General features: G+C 44.3%; 1 protein-coding gene and 1 long non-coding RNA gene across 2 annotated transcripts in view; one reads left to right on the top strand and one right to left on the bottom strand.

Annotated features, from left to right (window-relative positions):
* The window catches only part of TGFB2 (transforming growth factor beta 2), a 61,039-nt gene extending 58,293 nt beyond the window's left edge, over window positions 1-2,746 (bottom strand). Inside the window, exon 1 of the mRNA XM_032103012.1 lies at window positions 1,823-2,746. Coding sequence (XP_031958903.1) covers window positions 1,823-2,165 — 343 coding nt within the window. The 5' untranslated portion in view covers window positions 2,166-2,746. The remainder of the gene's footprint in view (window positions 1-1,822) is intronic.
* A 1,915-nt stretch (window positions 2,747-4,661) lies between these two features.
* LOC116441287 lies at window positions 4,662-12,050 on the top strand. The gene is made up of 2 exons (XR_004239005.1): window positions 4,662-4,776; window positions 11,917-12,050. It is a non-coding gene; the product is annotated as an uncharacterized LOC116441287 (long non-coding RNA).
* Window positions 12,051-14,251: the final 2,201 nt, after the last annotated feature.

Below are 14,251 nucleotides of genomic sequence, written 5' to 3'. Positions count from 1 at the left end.
ATCCAAGTCACACACCACAGATATTTTAATTTTCTGGAAAGTATGCAGCTGCATTTTGGACTATTGGTTCTCTGTAGTTTGCTGAAGCAAGGAGAGAGGACAGATGTGCTCAGGACGGATGCGCTTTACAATTCTCAGAGACTCTCTATTACAGGGTCAGCTCTCCAAGCCAAGGCACTGCTATAGGTCTTCCCAGCCTTGGCCCAGAGGTGCTCCTCTGCCCTGGGTATGATCTAATAGGTCTCAAAAAGAAGTGCTGACTTCTACCAAAACCACCAGCAAAATAATACAGTACATCAACGTGGAAAACAAGCAGGACTTCTGTGTTCTTGCCACGGCTATGAATTGCACTGAACCACTCTGCTCATACCCACTTGGCTCCAAATATGTGGGTTTTTTTAAAAAAAAGAAAGTATTTCTTCCCCAAGGGTAACAAGGGTGGAGTGTATTTATCATGGCTATTAAGGATGGTGCCATAATTACAATAAAAAAATGGCTCTGACTGCCAGGATGTCCTGTACCTGATGTTGTCATTTAAGACTAAAGGAAGAAAGGGAGGCAGCTGCACAGAGCGTGGGGTTCAGCTACCTTGGCTGGCATCCTAGGACTATCACATGCAAGACAGAGCAAGCCCCAAAGCTACAACTTGCTAAACTAAAAATAAATAAGAGGAAAATGCAATTAGAAACTCTAGGATAAAGTTACCAAGATGGCTGAATTATCTATTTAAGCAAGAGCTATGTGCTTTTGAGAAACAGACAGCAAGTATATAGGGCATCAAGTGGTGGGGGAGGGAAGCGAGCTAAATGAAACGACTAGGGACTAGGGTTTGGTTATGTGAACGGTGAAGTTATTTTCTGCTTCTGGTATTTCACTTTCCTCGGTATGATGATGATCTAGATTCTTTTAAGGCAGTGCGGTGCTTTTTCTTTCTTTTTTTTTTTTTTTTTTCCTATGCACATAAGCATCTCTACCAAAACAAAAAGGCACGTCGTTATGATTATTAATCACTCTAAGTGGATTTGGTCAGCACAAAGCATTAGTACCCTTTCTTTTTTTTTGTGCAAAACGTGGCATGGATCACCAGAAGGTCGTTAAAAACAGCAAAAGGCAGACGGGCTGAGACAGGTTCCAAGAACCGAGGCTACCCAGAAGGGAAAAGTTTTTCTGTACCTGAAATGAAAAGTGCCCACGAACCGAAGGGGGAGGCTAGCTAAAGTGGGAAGAGGAGGGAGGAGGTCTCTGTCCTCTCTGAGCACCAATGTGCATAGCAGTCTGCGGGACAATGTTCTGCAGGGGCACAGACAAGACGAGCTGGCGACTTTTTTTTTTTTTTTTTAAAAGACCTCCTTTTCTTTTCAGTTATGGAGAGATGGAAACCTGCCCGTTCCAGACACTCCAAGGGAAACAAGAGCAGTGGAAAGATATTGGCTCTTTCTGGAGGCTGTACACGGGGCTGCCGGGGAGCTAAACCCGGTGCTGGGGAGGGAGTGGGATCCCGGGAGGAGGGAGCTCTGCTCAGGTACGTGGTGGTGGGCGCCAGAGGCACCCTGGGGGATTCCTGGGTGACTTCAAAGGGGTCTGGAAACCTCGCGAGTCTGGGGCAACAGGTGACCCCCCCAACAAGTCCCATCCAGTCATATGCATACCCCGTCACCTAAATTAAACCCTAAGAGCCTCCACCTAAGCGATGCTGAGGATGACAAGCAAGCCAAGCAAAGAAGGCAGATTACGATGCTTGGGGGTGCTATTTAAAGGTGCTGAGCACCGCTACGCCTCGGGGGCGAAATTACGCACACATGCACAAACACAGAGGACTTACTTTCGGGGTAAAAAGGCTGCATGTCTATTTTGTAAACTTCTTTGGCATAATACTCCTCGTCGCTCCTCTCTCTCTCGCAAGTGGCGGCTCTGTGGTTGGCTTTCTCCTGCAGCAGGTCCCTGGTGCTGTTGTAGATGGAGATGACCTCCGGGGGCACCTCCTCGGGCTCGGGGTACTCGTCCGGGGGGCTGGTGAGCTTCAGTTTGCTCAAGATCTGCCCCCGGATTGCCTCGATCCTCTTGCGCATAAACTGATCCATGTCGAGGGTGCTGCAGGTAGACAGGCTGAGAGCCACGGTGGCCAGATCCACGGTGAGGAGCACGCTCAGGAGATAGCAGTGCATTTTAAGTGTTTAAATACAGCGCCCCCCCCTCCCGGAAAAAAAAAAAAAAAAGTGACTTTAACAACGAACGACAACAAGGAAAAAATAATCAAAAAATAAAAAGGGGATCTGTGCAAACAAAGGGGAGATCTGCAGACAAAATGCTCTTAAAAACCGGGCTGCGAGGGCGGCTCTCAATCGGAAAACGCACGGGAGGCGCCAGTGAAAAAAACACCAGTAATAATAATAAGGGAAAAAAAAAAAAAAAAAAAAAAAGCAGCAAGTTGCTACAACTAGATAAAATTCGGGGGTGGAGTGAGCCGGACAGCAAAAAAGGAGGAGGAAAAAAGCACCCAAATAGATACTACAAACCTGCAGGTCAGGTAAATGGCAGAGAGGCTGCTCTCAGCGCGCTGTAAAACAAAAATCTGAAGGGGGGGAAAAAAAAAAAAAAGGGGGGGAAGAAAAAAAAAAAAAAAGAAGGAGGGCGAGAAGGCGCAGTGATGGGTATCACAGGGCGCTGCCGCAGCCGGCAGAGAGAGGGTGCCGGCGCGGCGCTGAGCCCCGCCGTGCGCCCGCGGCGCCCGACGGCTCCCGGCGGGCAGCGGCACCGCCCCGCGCCCGGCGGCGCTCAGCCCCCGCGGCGGCGCGGGCACGGAGAGCCGCGCACGTGTGCGCCCCGCGGCGCCGAGCCCCGGCCCCCGCGCCCGGCCCGGGCGCAGCGGCAGCGGCAGGCGGTGGCCCCGGCCCCGCGGCGGCGCCCGGCGCCCGCGGCGAGCGGCGATCCCCCGTTCGGCCGCGTCCCGCAGGCTGCTGCGTGCGCCCCGCGCCGCATGCACCGACCCACCCCCGCCCGGGCCGCTGCGCGCCGCACAGCTCTTTCCAGCTCCCTCCTCTTCCTCCTCCTTCTGAAACGCCAACCCCGCGCCGCAGTCAGCGAGGCAGCGCCGCCGCGCCCCGGCAGTCTCCCGCGGGTCGCAGGCGCGGAGCCGGCCGCCCGGGGCTGGCCGCAGCGCAGCGCCGCTCTCCCCCCCCCGCCGGCCTCCCTCGCGGGGCTGGGGCTGGCCCCGTCCCCGGCGGCTCTAGCGCTCCGCCCGGCGCCCCCCGCCTGCCGCCCCCGGCCCCTCGGCTCTCCCTGCGCGGAGGGGACGGGTGCCAGCAGATAACATCACGGCCGCGCAGGGAGAGGGAGATTTATACGATCTCCCCGCCCCACGTGCTCGCCTCGCTGCGAAGTGACGTGGAGGGGCTGCGGGAGCGGAGGGCTCCGCGCCGCCGCCCGGCTATTTATTCCCCTCCGCGCCACCGGCGAGGGACTCGCCACAGCCCGGCCGCTGCCGAGGTGCCTCACCCCGGGGCGAGGAGAGGGGAGGCAGCCCGGAGCCGAGAAGAAAAACCAAGTCCTGTCAGGCTTTTGTTTTATTTCTTTTTTAAATAAAGGCTTTAGTGCTTCTTGCACCTATTATTAAAGTAATTGGGCCAAATAGCACTCTGGCGGTAGAGGAAGAATAATACGCCTCTTGGACACCGCTCAGACGCGTTCCTGTTCAAGGTTGCGGGGCAGCTCTGCCCGCTGCTCTGGCACAGTACGCTCCTTGGCACTGCCCCTCAGTTTCACTTCAATTCTCGCTGCTCCCCGGACACCTTGGTAATCGGTACTACCGGCCAAGGAAGGAGAGACGACAGATGAGGAGGATTTGCTCCTTCGCCGAGGTCTCCTCTCCTGTCAGAAGCGTGCAAATACATCCTCATCTGCACTTGACAGAAACTCTCAAGCCCCAAATGCTTTGGCTATGCCTGTAATTCAATTTTTCCGCTGCCTCTTTTGGCCACAACAAACATCACAGGCTCCATCCATACCCTACTCTGCCCTAGGGAAATCACTCTACAGTCTACTAGGCATCCCTCAACCTAATGCCATAAAGCTTTTCCTTTACAGTTCATTTATCACCGCTGTACATTAACTTTAAAAAGTGATCAAGTAGCCTTTTTCTTTACTCCCACCCATTTTAGCCCTACATTCCCTTCTGAATTAAATTATCACAGATTTTACTTGCCAGAAGTTTCCAATAACATCATCCTAAGTGGGGCAAGTGTTTTTGAAGAAACTCTAGTTTATTTTCAGAGATGAAGAAGGATGTAGAAGAGGTAGTCAAAGGACCATGGGTGTTCCCAAGAACACCTTGGCCATTGCCAGTGGTATTATGGGTAAACACCCACAAGAGAAAGGAGGCAGCATGACTGGGACCTGGAAGCACACAGAGAATCATGTAAGACACAAACCAGCCAAACACCACCAAAGACTTCCTCCAGCTAACCACACCTCAGGAACCATCTTCTTTTTGCAAAATTTTTGACTGTTTTCCAAAGCTGGAGAATGCCAGTCCCCAAATTCAATGCGAGTTTTTCCTTCCCAGCAAGGAAAAGTGCTTCCTGTGAGCAGCTGTGGCTGTGTGCTGGGGTGATGGAGGCACCCAGCAGCACGGAGCTGCCACATGCTGTTTGCCTTGGCAGGGTCTGCTGCAGGGGAATCTTGCACCAACACGGCCAGCTAACCTCGGACTGCTGTGGGTACCAGGAATGATGATGCTGTCTGAGAGATGGAGGAGCTAAGAAAACATATTTTTGACAGGTATGTGTACACACAGAGACTGTGAAAGTAAACTTACTCTTCATTCTTTACCAGCATGTGGGTATGTACAGCCCTGCACACACAACCAAGATTGCATCCTCATGATGCAAGAGTTAATAGTGCTTTCCACTTAAATCCATGAATTCCTGCAAGGCCAGATTAAACGTCTCTGCCACAACATCACTCTTCTATGCCGTACATGTCAATGTCCTGCTCCTACTGACCTCAAAAACACAGCTGCAGTGTCAGGAATGGCAATGTTTCCAAAATTACTCAAATAAACAAGCAAGCTCAACATGTAGACTCAGCTGGTTTCACTTCTGCAGCACACCTGTACAAAACCAAGGGGACAGTTCCTCGAGCTGTTACATCTCACAGCTCCACTGCTAGCCAGCTGAGGAATCAGCTCTGTTACATGAGGTACCTCAACCACAAATACTTCTAAAGAAAAGGGTTATTAAATTATTTCCTCCAAGAGCTACAGCTGAAACCATGAAGAAATTCCTTATACAGCAACTACAGCCCTGTAACACTTGGCTCTGCATGCCACTCACCTCGAGGTTTTCAGAGCAGTGACTGGGACAGTGCTGGACACCCTCCTCATGCAGGGAACTTCCCACCATCTCTCAGGATCCCTCTGCAGATACAACCCTCCAGGTTACAAAGTGTTTTGATCCTTGAAAGTTTATTATTGGTGGGGAAAAAAACCAAAAAACCAACCAACCCAAACTTTGCAGTGTCTTTCACAAACCCTGAAGCCTTAGGGATGCTCTGCTGGAGGCCATCAATCCCCATGTGTGTAGTGCTCAGCTGGCCAGGCTGCCCACAGATCTGCAGGAGGTCCAAGCTCCAGAGAAGCCCTCCATGTGAGCTGCCAGAGATCCAGCCAGGCTGACAGCAAACCAGTCCGATGAGATTTTGAAAGTTTCTGGGATTCCTTCCGATTTGGCAATGATTCCTCAGTGTCTTTTAGACCATCTAGGGAAAAAAAAAAAAAAAAAGAATTAAGATAAATCTTGGGTTTGTTGTCATCTGGGAAAAACCCTTTGCTTCTCTTCTGACCCTTTTAGTGTGGACATAGGGTGTCAGGCTTACCCAGGTGCATGTCTCCATTTTGCCTTAAGACTGCAGCAAAGCTGGATTCCCCTTAAACTTCCGGATGTCACCATGGTGATGTTTTTGCCATGCAGAACTTCCCAGGCATGCATACTCCATTCCAAAAGCCCTGGCCACTTGGGCTAAATCCCCAGCAGCTGCAGGAGCCCACCACACATGCCTGAGCTGCTCCAGTTTGCTCCAGGAAGGGACACCTACCTGCTAGCCACATCATTCAAATACACATCCACATTCATAAACATCAACTTTCCATTATGTAATCGAACCGGAAAATACCTGGAATATACACATCATGATAGACCTGATCTTATTTCTAAAATCTCCCCCCTGCACATTTAAGGAGGCTTTTTTTTGCCATAGAAATCCTGCAAACTAGACTCAAACAGGTGTCATCTTTACCTTGCTAAAGTGACGAACACACAGAAGAGGAAATCAAAAATTGTCAGAAATGACAAAACCAAACTGCAGGATAAAGTGTTATATCATCAGAATGCAATTATAGTATGACCTTTTACACAGCTTCTACATTCTACTGTTAATTTTTGTGACTGATGTATTATCCCAATTATGGCTCTGTATTTTATCTTGCAAAGCTTAATGGTTTTTATTCATTCCAAAATAGCTTTTATTGATGACTACCTGTTAGTTTCAAAAGCTGCTGGGATTATCACACTGAGGGTCAACTCACACTTATCTCTTCCCTGTGCCTCTATGAAATGGCCTTGTCCTGTGAGGCTGCTGTTAGTGGAGGCTTTGTAAGTCAAGAAGTGGGAGTAGGTCCTTAGCATGCATATGGGGAAGGAACAGAACTTATCTGTTTTGGAGCTTTTAATTCAATACAATACTGTCTTTTTTATATATTCATTTTTTCTAATAAACAGTAACTATTTATTAGAAAAACAGGGACACCTGGAAAGTTACTTCACTAAACGTAAAGGTTTCATGTTTCCTATTAAGTTAGAAATTACGTGGTCAGGATTTTACAATTTGTGGTTTCTTTTTAGATTGTTTTGGTTATACGCAAATGTGCTGTGCAAAATACAAAGGCAATAATCTTTCTGAAACTGCTGACGACCAGGTCATTAAGTAAGGTGGCTGGTCACATTTCATAAACTAAAGAACATTATTGGAAGAGGAATAACTTTTAAAAGTTAAGAGGTGACTTTTGTAAATTCTCACACTGATGACGAGTGTAGGATGATTGCACAATTAATTCTTTGTGGCACGCAAAGAAATCTGCAGCCATAACTGCGGTCGTGTAGAATCTCAGTCATTCTGATGCAGGGTGCTCGGGAAAAAAACTTTTGAATTCTCCTTTTTATAAAAATACACGTATAAAGGTTCAACTCGGAGAGCCAAGGTGGCACCTAATAAAGGTGAGGCAAAGAGGAGATGACAAATAATGGAAAATTGTAATATATACTATAATAAAACCTTAGATTTTACTGTTTATTATCCTTAGCGAAGTAGAAGTCCGTACCTCTGTGCTGCACATTTCATTAGTGTGCGCTGTAACGCCTGGGTGAATTTGAGAGCAAACCCTGCTGACCTTACTAACACAAGCAGTCCCACTGCCCCAGGATTGCATTTCACACAACCACAGCCCATTCCTGCAGCACTCATGTTCCAGAAGATAAAGGCTACTTTATAGAACATGCTGTTTGACACGCAAGACTGCTACCCATATATACATATGTAACTACTTGTCAACTTGCAAACCAAAGGTATGTTTCTGATATATATAAAAGGAGAGAATTTATTTGTGTGAACCAGAACTTATTTTATATATATATAGAACAAATGTAAAATATATAACAGGAATAAGAACTTTTATTTTTATATGTATTTATAGACACACACATTTTTGTTATTTATAAATATATGTATTCATACATACATATCTATATATATATAAAAAATCCTCATTCCTACAAATAGATTTAATAATTTCAGGGGAAACAGTCACAAGAGCAGTCAACAGGATCTGATCCAAAAAGCCATTTGGGTGTGATCTCTGTGAACTTATGGAATGGCATCATCACCATCAAGTAAGAACACAAAGCTGTAATGTCCACACAGCAGTGTATAGTCTGTGTTTAAAACTGCACCTTAATAAAAGACATCTAGAATGCAATTAACCCCCCAAAAACTGTACCAAAGACCACCAAAAAAAAACCCAAAACAACAACACTGGAACTTTAGACAGGACACCTCAAGCCAGAATGACTAAAATCTGAAAGAAAGGGGAATGTTCAGGAAGTGCTGAGATATTACAGTTGACCCTCAGAATAATTCCCCACTCTCCAAAAAAAAAAAAAAAAAAAAAGTCTTGTGGATAAGAGGGAAAGGGGACAGAAAGGAACATCACAATTTTACATGGCTTGGATTGTAGAACTCCTAAAATAGCTTCTCGCCAGTAAAGTTGCACCCTGCCTCCACAGAGTACAGCCAGACATTAGGGGGTCTAGGGAAGCATCAGTAGCCTAAACCCACTATTCTACAAACATACACATTTTCTATAAAGGCTGCACACATTAGCGCTGCATCCAAAGAGGTTTCTGCTTCCAACAGCCAATTTCCAGCTTTGAATCAGTTAAGATTCAAGTCTTCATAAAAACTTTGCCAGAAAAGTTGCCCCATGGTTACACCTCTTGGAGTTTGATTCCCTCAAGTGCTTTCTCAAACCTGCTTGTCAGCCTTGAGGATGCCACACTAATCTTCTCTGTATCATTCCAGTTTTAGTCTATGTGTCACTGAAAAAAAGGCCTTCCTTAATCCTAGCACCTGTGGTTTTAATCACCACAGGAAATCCTGTTTCCACTTAAGTCAGTAAGACTTAAATATCAGCAGAGGAAAATGATCAGATTCACTAACTAAAAATAAAAATAATTAAAATAAGACAAGAGAAATATAAGCTCAGTGGTTTATAAACCAGAGGGCCTTGACATCTACTTATAGCAAGCATGACAAAGTAAAGACAGTAGGGTAAAAGTCATCCCTTTAATCTCAAGGTTTGAACTAGTGACCTGCATCTCCTTCTCAGTATTACAGCTGTTGCCTTCTATTTCTGAACTGCATGGTGATGACTTGGGTTATACCTCATTAAGTAACACACAAATGATATCTGTAAATATTGTATTCCTAACAGAGCATCTACTGGAGTTTATTCAACAAATTAAAACCATGTAACTCAAGTTAGAATGTGCACCCAGGTTGCACTGTTGAAGTTTTAAGAAAATTACGTGTATAGCAAATTAATTGGCAGCAACTTCAAAAATGGGCCAGCCAGTAATGCCATATTTAAATCATATTCTGCAGCTACAGAAAACAAATAGGTCTGGGTCTGGCATCCTGACTTCTTCACAAGCTGCCTGTGCAGTCTGCACAGATGAAAAGCTCTAATAAGCTAACATGGCTTCAAAATGTTTTTTTCCTAATGGTTTGAAAGCAACATATGTTCAAGAATGTCCTAGAAAGCTTACAGAAAGCAATGCATTGTTTCATATTACCTCATGAAACAAAACCAAACCCACAACCAAACCAAACCAAACCTCATGCAGTACCAAGCTTTTGTGCTGAACTCACCAGATTAGTGCAGAGGTCTTTGCCTCTCAGCCTTACACATTTTAAAACCCATTTTCTATGCCTGGCTACTGAAATCAATGAATGCAGTATTCCTGACTGGCAGATCAAACTACATCCTCCCAGCCTGGTGACTCCATCTAGAATTAGAACAGAAAGATCCATTTCTGTGCTAGAATTTTGGTCCATACCCAGATTATTTTAGAGCTGGATCTTGAATAGGCCACCTCTGTGGAGTGGCAAAGGTGTTCAGTATCTGCTTCTCCTGAATCCACGATCTTTTAGATGGGACTGCAGTTAAAGTAACCTACTCCCCTGGTTTTAGCTGGGCTCTGAGGACAAGTCTCTAAACTTCCCCATCATGGATATAGACCGAGAGCTGAAATGTCTCCTCTCACAGATTCTAGTGTCATTTGAACATCCACCTCATCAACAATTAAATCAGAGTGTAAAAATGCCTACACATTGGCTGAAAATGCGCATCAGACCCAGTAGTGTCTCACATAAAGGACCTGAGTCCACAAACCCATAACTGCAGTCTTACAAAATTAAAAGCAATTAATTAATCATGAGGCAGACAGTCCAGCAATGCGCTTCAGCAGCAACTGAAGTGAATGAGAATCTAAGACAATGGTCTGTGTCTGGGAGGCACAATATTGACATAGAAAGACATACATTTCCCTGCTTGAACTATCCTCTTCACATAAAATGTGTTCCACTTTAATTCTAGGCAATGACAACAACATTTAAAATAAAAGAACACTCCAGCAGTTTAAAAAAAAGAAAAGGCAAAACATAGCAGATGTCGAGAACAGCACTGGCAATCCTGGTCTGACCTGCTGGTTGCAGTGCTACAATATCAGAAAGGTGTTCAGCATCTTGCAAGGCCTGACCAGTCCCTTTCTAACACAATCCACAAGAATGAATATCAATATATCATCCTCCCAGGCTGCATTTGTTTGATCAATGTTCATACTGGAAGTGTATTTATACTTGGGTCCAATACATTGTTTTGGCTGAGTAATGCATCCTTAAACTGAGGATCTTGTCTGAAGGTTCTGAGAATCTTCAGTCTTTTTCTGCTAATCATGAAGAGACACTCACTTGAGAATCTTATGAAGTCCTTCTTAATTAATGAGTATTTCTTTCATAAGCATGTACCAAATTTCAGCAGGTACTGTCAAATACTTCACTGCTCTAAAATAACACCATATACAAAACCATACAGCTGTTACCTCTTGTACAAAACTACACTACTGCAGCAATATTGCACTACTGTGCAATATGAACCTCTTTTGAAACTCATTGGAGCTATAAGTGAGGATGAAGAGGTACCCAGTGGTGGAAAGGCTGACAATGTGTGTTTGATTGCCCTTAGCCTCCAAGCAGCCCTGCGAGGTGTGACTGTGAAGTTCGGATGGGCAGAACTCAATTACCAACAGCTCGGCTACTCAGCTCTCCAGTGACAGTTTTCATTCAGCTGCCTGACCTCAGGCACCCTTCCTGAAATGGACACAGGCCAGTTCTTGTCCCTGGACATAGGGTACCCTAAGTACCCTAAGTAAAGGGCTGTTCCATTGCCCACAAAACTTGCAATTTATGGATCACTTAAAAACCAAAGAAAATCCTCTTGAGATAAACTGTACTCAACCTGAAAGTCAATGCAAAATCTGCATAATCAAGAAAGCTTTTCACTATCTTGTTGCTTGAATCAAAAAACACTTGCAGGTTTTTCTGTTCTGAACAAGATGGGAATGCCCTCCTTTATCAGGATAGAAAAGCAAAGTTCAAAGCAAGAGAGTGATTGAATAGCCAAGGGCCTTAAGTCACAATCTCCAAGATGATATTCATAATGCACTTTACAAAGGGCTCATAAATGGCTGGTGGAATCTTTAAGTACTTCAGATTTTAAAACGACAGCAAACAACCCTCTGTTACCTTCTACTTATGATCACACATGCCTGCAACAGATGATTTAAAGAACTATTAACATAACATCAGCAGGTTTTATGTTTAACCATTTCTAAATTACGCATGAAGTTTCTGATAAGAAGTGTAACCAGTTTATCTTGTAAGTGAACTGTTTCTATTAATTATTCAGCTACTTCTGAGAACACTATGTCTGTAAGAAATCCTAGTGGTATCAAAACCTCAATGCAAGTCTGATCCTGGTTAGCAGTTTACAATTAACACCACCACATATACTGAAAACAGAGTTAAGAAACACTCAGAAAATGTAAAATAACGCTTCAAAGTTCATGCACTGGCACGAGAGAATGGGCTATTGAATCAACAGAGGCACTGTGAAGAAATAATGCATTTTATGAGTATTCCTAAAATCACCTTCCAAAGTACCTCTGGGAAGCCACTTATGCTCATGAGTTCACATCCAACAGCTTGATGAAACTGCCCCAATTCATTTAACAATTTTGTATCCAACAGGTTAAACACATGAATTTAAACAAAAAGAAGTCATTCCAAGGGATGAAGCGTTACACAAAGACAAGGATCTTTCATGTTGAAGGTATTCAGTTTGACTGGAGTTTCATTTTCAACATGTCCCCTAAGACAGAAAAGCAACTGAAAAGCAACAAAATGCTTTGTCTAAGAAGTATCAGCCATTGCTACAAGTCTGAAAAAGAATGATTAAGAAAAAGCCCTTATCTGCTAGATCACTTACAGAGGTGAAACATTTGAGGTTTACATGCTGCAAGAGGTTAGAAGCCACGACTTTACAACAGCACTAAATGAAATCTACAGTCTTCTACCATCTGTTAATCAAGAACTTTTTCAGTCTCCAGTGTCTGAGGTCTTAGACTCCCGAGTTTAACATCTTACTTAGCACAGGGACCCCATCTGTGTAACATGATCCTGAGTCTCCACTACCTCAAGCCTTCTCCTGGCCCTCTCACTCCTTACCTCAGCAAGTCTTGAAGAAATCATTGAGCAATTTGCAGGGATTGGAAGTGAACAACACTGATGACTGCTCTGTGTGTATATTAACTGTGCCAGGACTCATTTCATAAGAATGAGAAGTTTGTCATTTTCAGTTGTGCAGAGTGTTTTGTGCCAGATGACTTCTGCCTTCCTCCCCAGAGACAGCTACTGAGCCAGCTCCGAACAGATGCAGCTCTACAGACCACCTTCTTCTGGAAGCATCAGATAGTCAAAATACTTTTATGGCCTCCAAACAATTAATTTCTCCCTTTAAAACAAATCAGACAAAAAAGCCCTATCTTCATGAGGAAGCAGCTTCCAGCTCTTTTGTTCTGCTCAACCTGTGAACCCAGAACCTGCCTCACAGCTGCAGAAGTGGGAGCTCTTCCCTCCAGGTTTTAGCAGCGAAGATGCTGCGGTACAGTGGCATCAGGCACAACAAGAATATTCCATCACCACTCCCAAAGTGTTTCCCTAACAGGAGGCTGAAGAAAAGCAGGGACAAGACAGTTATTTTTTCCATAGGCCAACTCATGCTTTCCTTGATGAAAAAAAGTTAGCACAATTAATGTGAAGAAAAATTAGACCAGGGGACAAGAGACACGGGGAAGAGCTGACCCTGTGCCTTCTCTTATTAAACAAAACTCTTTTCTTTGCGTGCAATCCATAGAATATTAAACTTTACATACTCTGGAATTGGCCTGAAGCCTAACAAAACTGGAACCACCCCATCTTTATTGGCTTTATATAGATAGGTACAGAAATATACAAAGTTGAGATGATTCATGCTCTCTGGAATGAAGGGCAGCAGCACAGCTTTGCTTGAGCAGAGATATTCATGGGAGCAGGAAAAACAGAGCGAGCACTCTGACTGCTGGGAAAAGCTGCTGAAGGTTGTTCTTGGTAGCTATTGAAGAGGAAGAACATTACTGAAAACGGGGGTAGGGCAGCTCAGAGAAGAGACTGGAAGGTGCCTAGGCCAAACAAGATCTTTTGAACTGCTAGTCAACAAAAACAAAACTTGTGAAATAAAGCAGCCTAAAATCAAAATACATAGTTAGCAATTTTTGTAATTCTCTGAGCTTCTTGGCATATGGCACAAAAAAAGGACAAGGCAAAGACAAGGTACAGTATAAAATTTAAATAACTACTCCATATACATAAAAATATAAGTATTATGCTTCTTTAAAAGGCAAGAAATGCTCTCACATATAGGCTATGCACTCTAAATGAAAAGGAAGCTCAAAATACCTTTAGCAATATGGATAGAGTCCACATTTTTCTGAAACACACAAGAGACACTTCAGTGCTTTAATCAAAACACTACTCCAAAAATGCACAAATAAACACCCAAGTATTCTAAAAGTATTTGGAAAGCATTCTGAAATTTTTAATAATCACCTCAGGATGCCGCAGTCTCTAAGAAAAACTCAGATTGTTTTCCAGAACTTTGATTATGGAAAGAAACCGCTGATACGAAACTAGAGAACAACTGTAGATTTAAGGGTGCTGATGTAATTTTTCCACAGAAAGCAGCTGAACTCTGTAGAAAGAGAGCAGTGTCAGGTTAGAATGTTATGCTGCTTCACAGACTCAGACCCCATTGCAGCACGTTTTTGCACGGCACTAATGAGACGGTGACTCTCACTGCACAGCTGTACAGATGTTGAGCCTGCCGAAGCTGGGATAGTCATATGTCAAACTTCTGTGGTTTTGCCACTTGGTATTTTGGGTGTATGCCTTCATTTGTGATAATAAATATCAGACCACAAACTAATGTCTCCTCAGATATCTAATATGTTCAACACTCAAAACAGCTTGAAAATCTAAACATTTCTGC

This window comes from Corvus moneduloides, chromosome 3 (assembly GCF_009650955.1).
Source record: "Corvus moneduloides isolate bCorMon1 chromosome 3, bCorMon1.pri, whole genome shotgun sequence".
Classification (NCBI taxonomy): Eukaryota; Metazoa; Chordata; class Aves; order Passeriformes; family Corvidae; genus Corvus; species Corvus moneduloides.
Note: the sequence above shows the minus strand (reverse complement) of the source record. Positions and strands in the feature narration are given on the sequence as shown.